Source organism: Salvelinus sp. IW2-2015, linkage group LG1 (genome assembly GCF_002910315.2).
Source record: "Salvelinus sp. IW2-2015 linkage group LG1, ASM291031v2, whole genome shotgun sequence".
Taxonomy (NCBI): domain Eukaryota; kingdom Metazoa; phylum Chordata; class Actinopteri; order Salmoniformes; family Salmonidae; genus Salvelinus; species Salvelinus sp. IW2-2015.
This window is the reverse complement of record NC_036838.1, coordinates 35,974,990-35,989,729: the sequence shown is the minus strand read 5'-3', so window position 1 is coordinate 35,989,729 and position 14,740 is coordinate 35,974,990. Positions and strand designations below refer to the sequence as shown.

Genomic DNA, 14,740 nt, shown 5'->3' with positions numbered 1-14,740 from the left:
GCCACTAGATGGCGGTGATATAGCTTAAAGCYATTTACAAACTAGGCAAACCAATTTGAAGAAGGCAATGCTCTGAGCATTGGCTGATCGCTCCTAACCTATAAAAATCCCCACCAAGTTAACACTAAAATGGCAGAAGCCCTCAATGGCAATGTCCATGCAAAAACGGGTTATTTTCAAGTAATGATCTCTATACCTCTCAATGTTACATATACACATGCACAGGCACACACGCGCACACACAAACTCACTCACACACACACACTCAAGCACGCATGCGCACACACAAGTACGTACAAAATACACACACCTATAGCATTCCCTGGGCCATCCTCAAAAGGCGTGGACAGGATCTCCTGAAGCAGCGTCTCACTGTTGCTATGGCGATTGAGCAGGAACCAGACCTTGGGTCGGGCGCTGTACACTACAATCCCCACCTGGAGGATACAGGAAGACCATGCCACAGAATCACACAGAAGAACACTAGCAGCCAACACACACATATCACAGACGTCTGTATGTGTACAGTACCTGTGAGTCCCGTTCTCCAATGGTGCTGAGGGAGCCGGCAGCGCTGGTCAGGAGGGAGAGCAGAGAATCAGCCAGGCTGGCCCGATCCCTGGAAGCTGGAACCAGGAATACCACGTCGAGACGACCACCCACACACACTGAGGACAGAGACACAGAGAGCGAGGAGGGGTTGGAACATAATGGGCCAGTATGAGGACTAAGGAGAAGGGAGAGAATGGAGTGACTGGTTAAAAAAGAGTGATGTCAGTCTTACCAGTGCGTTCGTCCACTGAGGTCTCAGGGCCCACCTCCCTCTGGAAGTTGGGCTGCAGGGTGAAGCGGTATCTCAGGCCCAGACGTAGCCCTGTCACCCTGTAGGAGCTGGATGACCCAGGCAGCGTGGTGGATTGACCCGGACCAGTATCTGGTTAGAGACACACACACAGGCACCCACACAGACGAGTACGTACAAGTACATACACACACAGTCACACACAAACAAAGATTAGCGATAACCTTTCATTGTGGAACATAGTCAATAAACTACCAAATGTGACCCCAATATGCAGTGTTTCTCTCTCACCTCTCTCCTCTTTCCAGCGCAGGATATATCCTGTGGCACCAGTCAGTGGAACCCAGCCTAACAACACAGAATTCTGGGTAACCTCCGCCACACGCAGACCTGTTACAGGCTGTAGGGGAGCTAATGGGAGGAGAGGAGGAGTGAGTGATCAGTTAAGAGAGAGACAACCGTATGTGAGTGAYTTCAGTAATCGTGTGATAGAGAACATTAAGAGGTTGTGACTATACAACAGTTAGAATCTATAGCCATAACCACAAAAACCTTGGGCTTTTATAAGGTTTTATCTTAGTCAGGTCACATGGTCAGGAAAACTCCTGYCCATAACTATAGTGAATGAAAGGAGAAGAGATGTGGGCAGAGAAGTGTACCTGTGGAGGCAGTGATAGTGACAGCTTGACTCTCTCTGTCCCTGAAGATGGCAGCCAGCCTCATTGTGTAGCTCACCCCAGGCCGCAGACCATCCAGGTCAAACGAGGTCGCACCTCGACCTATCAGACGGCTGGATTCAGCCTCACCTGCATCGAACCAGTAGAGAATATTAGAAAACGTAAATAAATATTAGATGCCGCCAAAAAATTGCAAACGTTTGTTTGGATGAGCATTTTATGTACGCATCTGTGTGTGTATGTGTATGTGTGTGTGTGTGTGTGTGTGTGTGTTTACCCAGGGCTGATCTCCAGTAGATGCGGTACCCTGTGACCCCAGCCATTCCTCTCCAGACCAGACGCAGCACCCCTGGGGTAGCCTCCAGCACCCTGACCCCCTCCACACGGTCCACAGCAACAGGTTCCCCAGCTACACACACACACACACACACACACAGAAAATGCACAATGAGCAAGGCAATACTGAGAATATTGAAAGAGGGAATACAGTACATAGCAGTACGCATCAAAACACCACGTTACAGTACTACTGGACATAGAACTATATAGCAGGGTTGGAGTAATTTCCACTTCTTTCCAGTGAATTCAGGAAGTACACTGACATTCCAATTATCTTCRGTGCTTTTCAATGAGGACCATTTGGAATTKGAATTTAGTTTACTTTCTGATTTGACTGGAATTGACCCCAACCCTGCTACATAGTAATTCTGTAAAGTTGTACCTTCCAATGTTTTCATATCCATTCTAATCAAACAGAGGTACAATGTAACCGCACAGTCTCTTTTCTTTAAAACTGTAGTGTAACTCACGTGTTGTGACTCTGACAGAGACTGGGGATCCCTCTCTGTTCTGAACCAGAGCCATGACCTGCACCTCGTACTGAGCCCCTGGGTCCAGCTGCTCCAGGTCCACCGCTGTGAGCTCACCACCTACCAGCTGGCTCCTCTCCTCCCCACCTATACCAAGACAGAAGGGGTGGTGGTGAGTGGTCTGGCACAAAATGGCTGCCATGTTTTATTAATACACAGCAAATTCTCCACTGTTAAATCAACACTGACAGTGTGACATTTAACACTGGTCCAGTGTCTATACGGAGTGTTAAATCAACAAACTGCTTAGTTTAAAGCCTTATTCAAATATTTCCCAGAGTGCCTTGCCTTTCGAGTGAAGTGTAAAATTACCACCTACGACTGTATTTGTTAGTGACAAAGACATATATCCATCCATTTTCAGTCCTGTGTCAATCCTAGTGAGATCCTAAGTGAATATGTTATCATTAAAATGTAATTATTTAACACAATATAAAGTGTATGTCATAAAGCCTTAGACTCTTATGTGTTAACTAGAACAATTTTTCAGTAACGGATGCAACGTCTAAGTAACAGGAAAATGTATGCTATTTATATTTGAGTAACACAAGGTGAATTAATCAATCAATGCACATGCAAAAACATAGAAATTGAAACCAGCAACTCTAAAAATCAACCTGCATTAGAGGATGCTGGGAAATATGATAATGATGGGTGTGGTTTTGATTTAACACTGGTTATTAACACCAACACTGGGTTATTTTACACCAATGAGTGTTAATTTAACACTTACAGAGTTAATTTAACATCTGAATCAACACTAGAAATGTTACACAGAAAACTCAACACTAGGTAACACTGGCCAATTTGCTGTGTGTATATATATATATATATATATATATATATATATATATATATATATATATATATATATATATATATATATACACTGCTCAAAAAAATAAAGGGAAAACTTAAACAACACAATGTAACTCCAAGTCAATCACACTTCTGTGAAATCAAACTGTCCACTTAGGAAGCAACACTGATTGACAATAAATTTCACATGCTGTTGTGCAAATGGAATAGACAACAGGTGGAAATTATAGGCAATTAGCAAGACACCCCCAATAAAGGAGTGGTTCTGCAGGTGGTGACCACAGACCACTTCTCAGTTCCTATGCTTCCTGGCTGATGTTTTGGTCACTTTTGAATGCTGGCGGTGCTTTCACTCTAGTGGTAGCATGAGACGGAGTCTACAACCCACACAAGTGGCTCAGGTAGTGCAGCTCATCCAGGATGGCACATCAATGCGAGCTGTGGCAAGAAGGTTTGCTGTGTCTGTCCTGTCTCTTATACACATCTAGATGTGTATAAGAGACAGAATGCGAGCTGTGGCAAGAAGGTTTGCTGTGTCTGTCAGCGTAGTGTCAGAGCATGGAGGCGCTACCAGGAGACAGGCCAGTACATCAGGAGACGTGGAGGAGGCCGTAGGAGGGCAACAACCCAGCAGCAGGACCGCTACCTCCGCCTTTGTGCAAGGAGGAGCAGGAGGAGCACTGCCAGAGCCCTGCAAAATGACCTCCAGCAGGCCACAAATGTGCATGTGTCTGCTCAAACGGTCAGAAACAGACTCCATGAGGGTGGTATGAGGGCCCGACGTCCACAGGTGGGGGTTGTGCTTACAGCCCAACACYGTGCAGGACGTTTGGCATTTGCCAGAGAACACCAAGATTGGCAAATTCGCCACTGGCGCCCTGTGCTCTTCACAGATTAAAGCAGGTTCAGACTGAGCACATGTGACAGACRTGACAGAGTCTGGAGACGCCGTGGAGAACGTTCTGCTGCCTGCAACATCCTCCAGCATGACCGGTTTGGCGGTGGGTCAGTCATGGTGTGGGGTGGGGTGGCATTTCTTTGGGGGGCCGCACAGCCCTCCATGTGCTCGCCAGAGGTAGCCTGACTGCCATTAGGTACCGAGATGAGATCCTCAGACCCCTTGTGAGACCATATGCTGGTGCGGTTGGCCCTGGGTTCCTCCTAATGCAAGACAATGCTAGACCTCATGTGGCTGGAGTGTGTCAGCAGTTCCTGCAAGAGGAAGGCATTGATGCTATGGACTGGCCCGCCCGTTCCCCAGACCTGAATCCAATTGAGCACATCTGGGACATTATGTCTCGCTCCATCCACCAACGCCACGTTGCACCACAGACTGTCCAGGAGTTGGCGGATGCTTTAGTCCAGGTCTGGGAGAAGATCCCTCAGGAGACCATCCGCCACCTCATCAGGAGCATGCCCAGGCGTTGTAGGGAGGTCATACAGGCACGTGGAGGCCACACACACTACTGAGCCTCATTTTGACTTGTTTTAAGGAAATTACATCAAAGTTGGATCAGCCTGTAGTGTGGTTTTCCACTTTAATTTTGAGTGTGACTCCAAATCCAGACCTCCATGGGTTGATAAATTTGATTGATCATTTTTGTGTGATTTTGTTGTCAGCACATTCAACTATGTAAAGAAAAAAGTATTTAATAAGAATATTTCATTCATTCAGATCTAGGATGTGTTATTTTAGTGTTCCCTTTATTTTTTTGAGCAGTGTATATATGTTAAGTGTGGCTGGTGTGAATAGAGGTAATTCCTATATTAAAATGAGCTATGGATAGTACACTATTTAATCATGAAACATCATGGGAATATCATTCACATTTCAAAACAGTAAAGCGAATCAAATCTCTCACCGTCAATTCGCTTCCAAGCCACACGATAGGCTGTTGCTCCCTGCACGCCCACCCATGTTACTCTGACGACCTCACCGCGGGACTCTTGGGCTTTGAGTGAAGTCACTGTTCCCACCACCACCTGGTCTGACTCTTGAGGACAGAGAAGTAGAAGAGGTCAGTCACCAATTTACAAGCACTGTTCTATAGGATAGCACTCATTTAATTCAATCAATCTTTAAATTTACTAAGTGAGGGCTAAGGGAAGCTGWTACCATATTGTTGACAGCTAACCAACTCATTCAAATCTACTAGGGGTTATCAAGAAGAGAAGGGGTTAGGGGTCAATTTGGTAATGGAGTGATAGAGTACCTGTTCTGGTGTTCAGGGAGGTGGGGTATCCTTCCCGAGACCCAATCAGTGAGGAGACTGAGACCCGGTAGGAGGAGTCTTCCTGAAGGCTGTCGATGGTGAAGGAAGTGACATCAGCGGCCACCGTACGGGAGGACTCCACTCCTGTAGACAGATGGGGTCAGGCCATAAAGAATGATAGAGAAAGCTTCCCTACATAAACGCAGCAAAAAAAGAAACGTCCTCTCACTGTCAACTGCGTTTATTTTCAGCAAACTTAACGTAAATATTTGTATGAACATAACAACATTCAACAACTGAGACAAACTGAACAAGTTCCACAGACATGTGACTAACAGAAATGGAATAATGTGTCATTGAACAAAAGTAACAGTATCTGGTGTGGCCAACAGATGCATTAAGTACTGCAGTGCATCTCCTCCTCATGTACTGCACCAGATTTGCCAGTTCTTCCTGTGAGATGTTACCCCACTCTTACACCAAGGCACCTGCAAGTTCCCAGACATTTCTGGGGGGAATGGCCCTAGCCCTCACCCTCCGATCCAACAGGTCCCAGACGTGCTCAATGGGATTGAGATCCGGGCTCTTCGCTGGCCATGGCAGAACACTGACATTCCTGTCTTGCAGGAAATCCCGCACAGAATGAGCAGTATGGCTGGTGGCATTGTCATGCTGGAGGGTCATGTCAGGATGAGCCTGCAGGAAGGGTACCACATGAGGGAGGAGGATGTCTTCCCTGTAACGCACAGCGTTGAGATTGCCTGCAATGACAACAAGCTCAGTCCGATGATGCTGTAACACACCGCCCCAGACCATGACGGACCCTCTACCTCCAAATCGATCTCGCTCCAGAGTACAGACCTCGGTGTAACGCTCATTCCTTCGACGATAAACGCCAATCCGACCATCACCCCTAGTGAGACAAAACCACGACTCGTCAGTGAAGAGCACTTTTTGCCAGTCCTGTCTGGTCCAGCGACGGGTGGTTTTTGTGCCATAGGCAACGTTGTTGCCTTGTGATGTCTGGTGAGACCTGCCTTACAACAGGCCTACAAGCCCTCAGTCACAGCTTCTCTCAGCCTATTGCGAAGTCTGAGCACTGATGGAGGGATTGTGCGTTCCACGTGTAACTCGAGCAGTTGTTGTTTGCCATTCTGTACCTGCCCAGAGATGTGATGTTCAGATGTACCGATCCTGTGCAGGTGTTGTTACACGTGTCTGCCACTGCGAGGACGATCAGCTGTCCGTCCTGTCTCCCTGTTAGCGCTGTCTTAGGCGTCTCACAGTATTGGACATTGCAATTTATTGCTCTGGCCACATCTGCAGTCCTCATGCCTCCTTGCAGCATGCCTAAGGCACGTTCACGCAGATGAGCAGCGACCCTGGGAATCTTTCTTTTGGTGTTTTTCAGAGTCAGTAGAAAGGCCTCTTTAGTGTCCTAAGTTTTCATAACTGTGATCTTAATTGCCTACCGTCTGTAAGCTGTTAACGTCCGTTCCACAGGTGCATGTTCATTCATTGTTTATGGTTCATTGAACAAGCATGGGAAACTGTGTTTAAACCCTTTACAATGAAGATCTGTGAAGTTATTTGGATTTTTACGAATTAKCTTTGAAAGACAGGGTCCTGAAAAAGGGACGTTTCTTTTTTTGCTGAGTTTAGTTCCAATTATGCCGTCTGGGAGCGCACAGGCAGCGCCATTGAGGCAATCTCCATTTTGAAGTAGTACATTTCTTTACAATTGGCTGATCCCTCCTGATGACCTGCTTGAACATGACTCCAACAGGGTCATCAGCCAATAAAGTTGTAAGTCACACCCAGTTGACTACATTAAAATGGTGTAAGCCCTCAATGGCTCTGGCAATGCTAAAACAGCCTTTTGGCCACTAGAGGCCTCTATCATTCTCTATGGGTCAGGCAAAGAGGTAAACGCTACTGGGGATTGCTATTACTGTATTACTAGACTACAGCAACTACTAGACAATCCCAATACAATGCGTTCTTTGAGCCTTAATGTGCTTTGAGACCTAAAGTAAGGATCCTTAGGAATGTAATTTATACGTCAGATAACACCCATCTCACTTATATTAACCACGCCTACCATTTCCACTGCGCCAGGTAATCTTGTAGCCAGTTGCCCTGGAAACTGGTGACCATGTGATGCGTATCCTCTGAGAGGTGACATCAATGATACGCAGGCCGCTAACCGTGCTTGAGCCGTTGTTGCCATTGGTCCTGGCCGAGAGGGTGACCACCTCCCCGATACGTTGACCAATCACAGCCGCCACGCCCAGGACCACAGCTGTGTCTGGCTGCAGCCCCTCCACCGTATAGGACGAGGCCTCTGGCCCCAGAACACGGGACTGCTCCGCATCTAGGAGAGATACACACTGTTAAAGACACACACAGGGACTGCTCTGCATCTAAAAGAGAAGGTGAGAGACAGTAACATATACATACATAAATAGGGACTGCTGATATAATTATGTTATCACAACATTGTATTTCTAAGGACTAGTTTATCACAAAATCATTCCAAGCATAATTCAGCTGACACTTACTGTTGCCTTGTCTCCAAGTGACCCTGTACCCTGTCGCACCGGAAACCCCTGTCCAGGCGATTCGGAGTCGCCGACCATTGGTGTTTGTCACACGCAGGTTAGTCACTCTCTCCAATGCTTGTTCTGAAATCACACATCAATAAGAACATTGCAGTTCAGTGCACCACCAAACTACTTCCCATGTTCAATATCAAACGTACATTTCCCATTTCAAAACATTTTGCCATTTTGTGTCTACTAAACACGAACCTCTTCTCTTATCTGTCTGTGCTTGCCTCAGCTCACCTCCCCTCAGTATCACTATTCACCACCTATTCACATTGACAATCAGCTGGCAGCCATTCATCACACAGCCACAGTACAGCACTGTTTACCAAACTGGCAAACACACTGCAACCCTGAGCCAAGATCTGCACGCATTCAATCCATCCACATCCTCCCTCTCACAGGCTGGAGCACGCACTAGCATACAATCAGTGTGTGTGTGTGTGTGTGTGTGTGTGTGTGTGTGTGTGTGTGTGTGTGTGTGTGTGTGTGTGTGTGTGTGTGTGTGTGTGTGTGTGTGTGTGTGTGTGTGTGTGTGTGTGTGTGTGTGTGTGTGTGTGTGTGTGTGTGTGTGTCTCACCTGCTTTGATGTAGACAGTGACTGGGTCCCCCTCGCTGTCTCCCACCACAGCTGTCACGCTGACCCCATAAGATACGCCCTCCGTCAGACCCTTAAGGTCAAGGGTCGTCTGGCTTCCAGGGATACTGCGGGTTTCCTCTGTTTGCGCTGTAAGTACAGAGTGTTAAAACATATGTGGCTTCCGGTCTAAAGTAGTGCACTATATAGGGAGGGAATAGGGCGTCATTTGAGATGTGCCCTTACCTTCAGTGTTGACCATGAGGATACGGTACTGCGTTGCCCCGGCAACCCCTGTCCATCCCAGTCGCACAGTGCTGCCCAGGTACTCTACCACTCGCAGGTTGGACACCCTCCCCACCGGCTGTTCCACTGTACACATGAGGGGGGAGGAAAGTCAGTAAAATGGTGAAACAAATAAGATACAAATAATAAGTGAAATATAGAAGTAAATATAAAATACAAAGGGGCTAAAACAAAGCGGGTGCGCCTGCCCCTATCCCTGACCTGTGGGAGAGGTGGAGACGGGGGTGGCCTCTTCTCGTCCCTCATACAGGGTGAACAAGGTGATGACATACTCAGTGCTGGGCTGCAGCCCTGACAGATCATAAATAGTGGTGTTCCTGGAGAACGACTGACTCTGCATTCTGCCACCTGAGGAGAGAGAGACTACAGTAAGGCAGTTTGACGTTGACAGTGAGTCAGCGAGGGTACATCTATGTTTGTGTGCGTGGATCGGTGTACTCAATGTTGAGGGGTTTGAAAGTACATGAATCTTTTGCTTGTATGTGTGAGTGTACGTGTGTGTGCACACTCGTGTGGCGTACGTGTGTGTGTGTCCTTACGTGTGTATGCAAGCATGAGTGTGTGTGTATGTGTGTGTCTGACCTTCTCCCTGCCTCCACTCCAGGCGGTATCCCCTGGCAGACTGGATGAGGTTCCAGGTGAGGCGGATGGAGGAGGGCCCGGTGGTGGCTGCCCTCAGCACCTGCTGCTCCAGACGCTCTGCATGGGGGGAACAGAGACAACACAACCATGGGTCTTATCAACTGATATATCATGGTATGCCAGAACCTCTTAAAAACCCATTCAGGGTGATGGGGTCAAATTGGGGTCATGATAGGGGCTGCACCAAATGTTTGATGTATTATAATAATTGACTATGCTTATGTTGTATTAATAGAAGGGGAGGGKCTATGGGACCACTCCTCCTCCACATTTATAGGGTCCTAGACTACTGATTAAGATTATATATATTCATTATAAGGTTTTAAAATTGTTCCACAGTCTTTTCTARGTCTCTGCATCTTATAAAGAAATGGTCTGAGAAATGTGTTAATTATTGCATGGGGTCTGTGAAAAGGCACTTCAAAGATAAACATAGAGCCCTGCAGGGGAGTAAAAGAGATARGAGGCTAGTCAGACATACTTCTATAAATCAACTTGGGGGAGTGGACAGTTACTGCTGAGGCTTTAGAAAACACTGGAACTATTGTTTCTCTCTTGCACGTTTGTATAGCTGTGTATACATGGGCTTGGTCGGATGAGTAGYAGGTAATGACGTATGCAGTAACATCACTAGGGCTGGACTTTGGGCTTAATAAAATAACTTGGGACTTTTCCTATGGGGCAGAACTCAGGAGAGACATCAGTTGTATGTGTGATGTTTGATCTTTGACTTCTGTCTACAGCTGTATTTTGATTAAAATTGTTARGATTTATAAGTGCACATTTTGAGTGTTCCTTATTTGATAAGTAAATAAAACGGAKCACAGAAAAACGGAACCAACAAGGGGATATTTAAGCAAGAAGGCACAAGGGGGTGTGGTATATGGCCAATATACCACAGCTAAGGGTTGTTCTTACCGCAAACGCCCAAGGTGCCTTGCTATTATAAACTGGTTACCAACGTATTTAGAACAGTAAAAATAAATGTTTCGTAATACCCATGGTATAGCTGATATACCACGGCTTTCAGCCAATCAGCATTCAGGGCTCGAACCACCCAGTTTATAATCAGCTATTAGAGGGGATTTCAATTCATAATGCATCTTAGTTGGACTGCCGGTATACTTGTTTAGAACAACTCTTAGCTACACAAACATTGTGTGTTTCCCCTTCCATTTGAGATCAAAGATCCCAGAGAGGAGCATTAGGAGRCATTCTGTTTTAAATAACTACAGTATGCTACCCCCTCCCTGATTTCAATCCAGACCAATAAACATGATGATGACTCAGCTTTAAGTCAAACAACACAAATCCCCTGTTAAGTGAAGACATCCCTCAAAAATGTGTCATACACAGGAAGCGGTATGTGTGTGTGTTTGTGTGTGTGTTTTCTGCACAGTATGCATGTGTGCAACAGATTTAACTTCCAAAAAAGGAGAAACTGTAAATATTTAGTAAGCAGAATAATATCGTTATCTCTCTTCCTCTATTTCCTCTATTTTCTACTGCCTCTATTATCCTCCTTTACACTACGGTCTGTTGGACGCAGCAGAAAGAGTCTTTCATAAAGGCATTCTTTAACTGGCTAAAATGAACCACAAGTGGAAGTTACTGACACAAAGACTGAAAGGAAAATAGAGTGAGAGGAAAATAGAACGAGAGGAAAATAGAGCGAGAGGAAAATAGAGCGAGAGGAAAATAGACTGAGAGGAAAATAGACTGAGAGGAAAATAGAACGAGAGGAAAATAGACTAATAGGAAAATAGAACGAGAGGAAAATAGACTAATAGGAAAATAGAACGAGAGGAAAATAGACTAATAGGAAAATAGAACGAGAGGAAAATAGACTGAGAGGAAAATAGAATGAGAGCGAGAGAGGAGGAGAGGGAAATCTGTTTGTGTTTCAGTGATCTCTCCAAATTTGCTTAACTTTGTAAAGTGCTTAGGAAGTTACTGAATCGCGTGTGTGTGTGTTGTGTATGCGTGGTGTGTGTGTGTATGCGTGTCTGCCATGCATACATGGGTGTGTGTGTAGCTCTATACCTATCTTGAACCTGGTGGTAGCACCAGGACCCTCTGTGTTGCCTTCGTAGAGAGCGATGACAGTGACAATGTACTCAGCGTCTGGCTGCAGGTTCAACAGGGTGTGAGTCTCACTGTCACCAGCCACCTCCACAGATTCCACATCACGACCTGGGAGAGACACAAGCAGGGGAGAGGATAGAGGGATGGCCGGAGAGGAGACAGGAGAAGATGGGGGGGAGAGGAGGGTGGGGAAAGAAAGGAGAGAGGGGTGGAAGGAGAGAGGGGGGCGCGAGGAGAGAGGGATGGGAAGAGAGAGGGGGTGGGGGGAGGAGAGAGAAGATGAGTGGGTGGGAGAGAGAGAGGAGGGGGAAAGAGAAGAGGGTGGGTGAGAGGAGAGGGGGTGGGGTGGGGAGAGGGTGGGGGGAGAGATGGGAGAGAGAGAGAGGGGAGATGAGAGATGGTGGGGGGAGGAGAGCAAGGAGAGAAGATAGAGGAAGGTATGGAGGGGTGAAAGAAAAGGACAAGGACAGTTGTTGTGCACATATAAATTGTGTCACTGACTGCTCACTATACAAAGTATTAACAGCCTTGCTGATTCTCTCATAAATTCCATTCTGTGTCACTATAGATTTCTGAAGAACAACCCTTCTGTGTAAATATACATGTTAATAAGGTACGTCTATATTGATTGGTGCATGGGTATACTGGCACATAATCTGCTGTCAATGGTCACTGTCTCTCTCCTTACCGGTGAATGGTCCCCAGACCAGTCTGTAGGCCCTGGCTCCACCCACTCCTCTCCACAACACCCGGACACTACGCTCTGACACAGTATCCACTGACAGCTGCTGGGCCGCTTCTAGACGCACTGCAAGACAGACATAACACGCACACGCAAACACACACAAAAATAGTGCTAAACACAGTGCACATACTGAAATAGGGCACAGATTAACAATATATAAGAGCTTCAGACTTTTTATGTTTACTGCAGCGCAAATAGTCACCACCAGATGGCAGTATGACGTTCTAACGATTTGAAAGAATAGTGTCGGAGAAAGACGTGCAAAGCTCCCTATCTGGCGATGACAACCTTTCTGATCACTGTTACCTTTCCACCTATGGTTCACATAAAGTCACAAATGCATGAGGCCAATCGGTATGGTTTACATGGCATGAAATCCATCCATTCAAAAACAGTTCCAAATGATTTCCTCTTAATGAAGCCTTCCCACGACTGCCACAYGGCACTGTGCTTGCTGTGAGGTCAGGCTCAGGAGCATGACAACTGTAGAACTTCTGTTCTCCTCTTCCATTGACAAACAATGGCTCACAACAATGGCTCAAACTGTGTTTGACCAGATACAATGCTATTTCACAGGAAACAAATTGACAACAGAATTTCAGCATGCTTATAGGGAAGCACAGCACACAGCACACACTAAATGACTGATGATTGGCTGAGAGAAATTGATCATAAAATGATTGTGGGGACTGTCTTGTTAGACTTCAGTGCAGCTTTTGACATTATCGATCATAGTCTGCTGCTGKAAAAATGTATGTGTCATGGCTTTACACCCCCTGCTATTATATGGATAAAGAGTTACCTGTCTAACAGAACACAGAGGGTGTTCTTTAATGGAAGCCTCTCAAATATAATCCAATTASAATCAGGAATTCCCCAGGGTAGCTGTTTAGGCCACTTGTTTTTTTCAATTTTTACTAACGACATGACACTGACTTTGAGTAAAGCCAGTGTGTCTAAGTATGCGGATGACTCAACACTATACACATCAGCTACTACAGCGACTGAAATGACTGCAACACTCAACAAAGAGCTGCTGTTAGTTTCAGAGTGGGTGGCAAGGAATAAGTTAGCCCTATATATTAGTAAAACTAAAACATTGTATTTGGAACAAAACACTCACTAAACCCTAAACCTCAACTAAATCTTGAAATAAATAATGTGGAAATTGAGCAAGTTGAGATGACTAAACTGCTTGGAGTAACCATAGATTGTAAACTGTCATGGTCAAAACATATTAATACAACAGTAGCTAAGATGGGGAGAAGTCTGTTGATAATAAAGCAATGCTCTGCCTTCTTAACAACACTATCAACAAGGCAGGTCCTACAGGCCCTAGTTTTGTCGCACCTTGACTACTGTTCAGTCGTGTGGTCAGGTGCCACAAAAAAGGACTTAGGAAAATTGCAATTGGCTCAGAACATGGCAGCACGGCTAGCCCTTGGATGTACACAGAGAGCTAATATTAATAATATGCATGTCAATCTTTCCTAGCTCAAAGTGGAGGAGAGATTGACTTCATCACTACTTGTATTTGTGAGAGGTATTGACATGTTGAATGCACCGAGCTGTCTGTCTAAACTACTGGCACACAGCTCAGACACTCATGCATACCCCACAAGACATGCCACAAGAGGTCTCTTCACAGTCCCCAAGTCCAGAACAGACTATGGGAGGTGCACAGTACTACATAGAGCCATGACTACATGGAACYTTATTCCACATCAAGTAACTAACGCAAGCCGTAAAATGATATTTACAAAATAAGATAAAAAAACACCTTATGGAACAGCGGGGACTGTGAAGCAACACAAACATTGGCACAGACACACACACACACACACACATACGCACACACACACACACACAATAACATACGCACTTTACATACACATGGATTTAGTACTGTAGATATGTGGTAGTGGTGGAGTAGGGGCCTGAGGGCACACAGTGTGTTGTGAAATCTGTGAATGTATTGTAATGTTTTAAAAATTGTATAAACTAAATTGCCTTAGTTTTGCTGGACCCCAGGAAGAGTAGGGATCCATAACAATGGGGATCCATAACAAATACAAATACACCAATAATGTGAAGTTCACTTAAAACAGAAGATGATATGATGCATCATGCAGTACTGACTGAGGGTAATGGGAGAGAGGGTGTGGTGTACTTACATGTCCGTGACGTGAGGGTGGCGGGGGAGGCAGAGTTTCGGGGGAACAGCGGGTAGAGGGTGAGGACGTACTCTGTGTCGGGCAGTAGCCTCTCCAGGGTGACAGAAGTAGAGTCTGCAGCCAGAGACTGCTCCAATAGCTGGGCCTTGGGCTGACCTGTCAATCAATCACAGCCAGCCATTCACAAGGGTTAGAGCAGGCAACAGGCAAGTAAATACACAGCTG

General features: G+C 45.9%; 1 protein-coding gene across 1 annotated transcript in view; it reads right to left on the bottom strand.

Moving 5' to 3' along the window:
• The window catches only part of LOC111974623 (collagen alpha-1(VII) chain-like), a 106,952-nt gene that overhangs the window by 66,334 nt on the left and 25,878 nt on the right, over positions 1–14,740 (bottom strand). Inside the window, exons 10-27 of the mRNA XM_070442872.1 lie at positions 14,516–14,671; positions 12,285–12,404; positions 11,555–11,704; positions 9,452–9,568; positions 9,071–9,217; positions 8,810–8,935; positions 8,567–8,713; positions 7,942–8,064; positions 7,482–7,754; positions 5,381–5,524; positions 5,030–5,161; positions 2,289–2,435; positions 1,757–1,888; positions 1,462–1,608; positions 1,094–1,213; positions 785–934; positions 532–668; positions 311–437 (exon numbers count right to left, since the gene is read on the bottom strand). Coding sequence (XP_070298973.1) covers positions 311–437; positions 532–668; positions 785–934; positions 1,094–1,213; positions 1,462–1,608; positions 1,757–1,888; positions 2,289–2,435; positions 5,030–5,161; positions 5,381–5,524; positions 7,482–7,754; positions 7,942–8,064; positions 8,567–8,713; positions 8,810–8,935; positions 9,071–9,217; positions 9,452–9,568; positions 11,555–11,704; positions 12,285–12,404; positions 14,516–14,671 — 2,595 coding nt within the window. The remainder of the gene's footprint in view (positions 1–310; positions 438–531; positions 669–784; positions 935–1,093; positions 1,214–1,461; positions 1,609–1,756; positions 1,889–2,288; positions 2,436–5,029; positions 5,162–5,380; positions 5,525–7,481; positions 7,755–7,941; positions 8,065–8,566; positions 8,714–8,809; positions 8,936–9,070; positions 9,218–9,451; positions 9,569–11,554; positions 11,705–12,284; positions 12,405–14,515; positions 14,672–14,740) is intronic.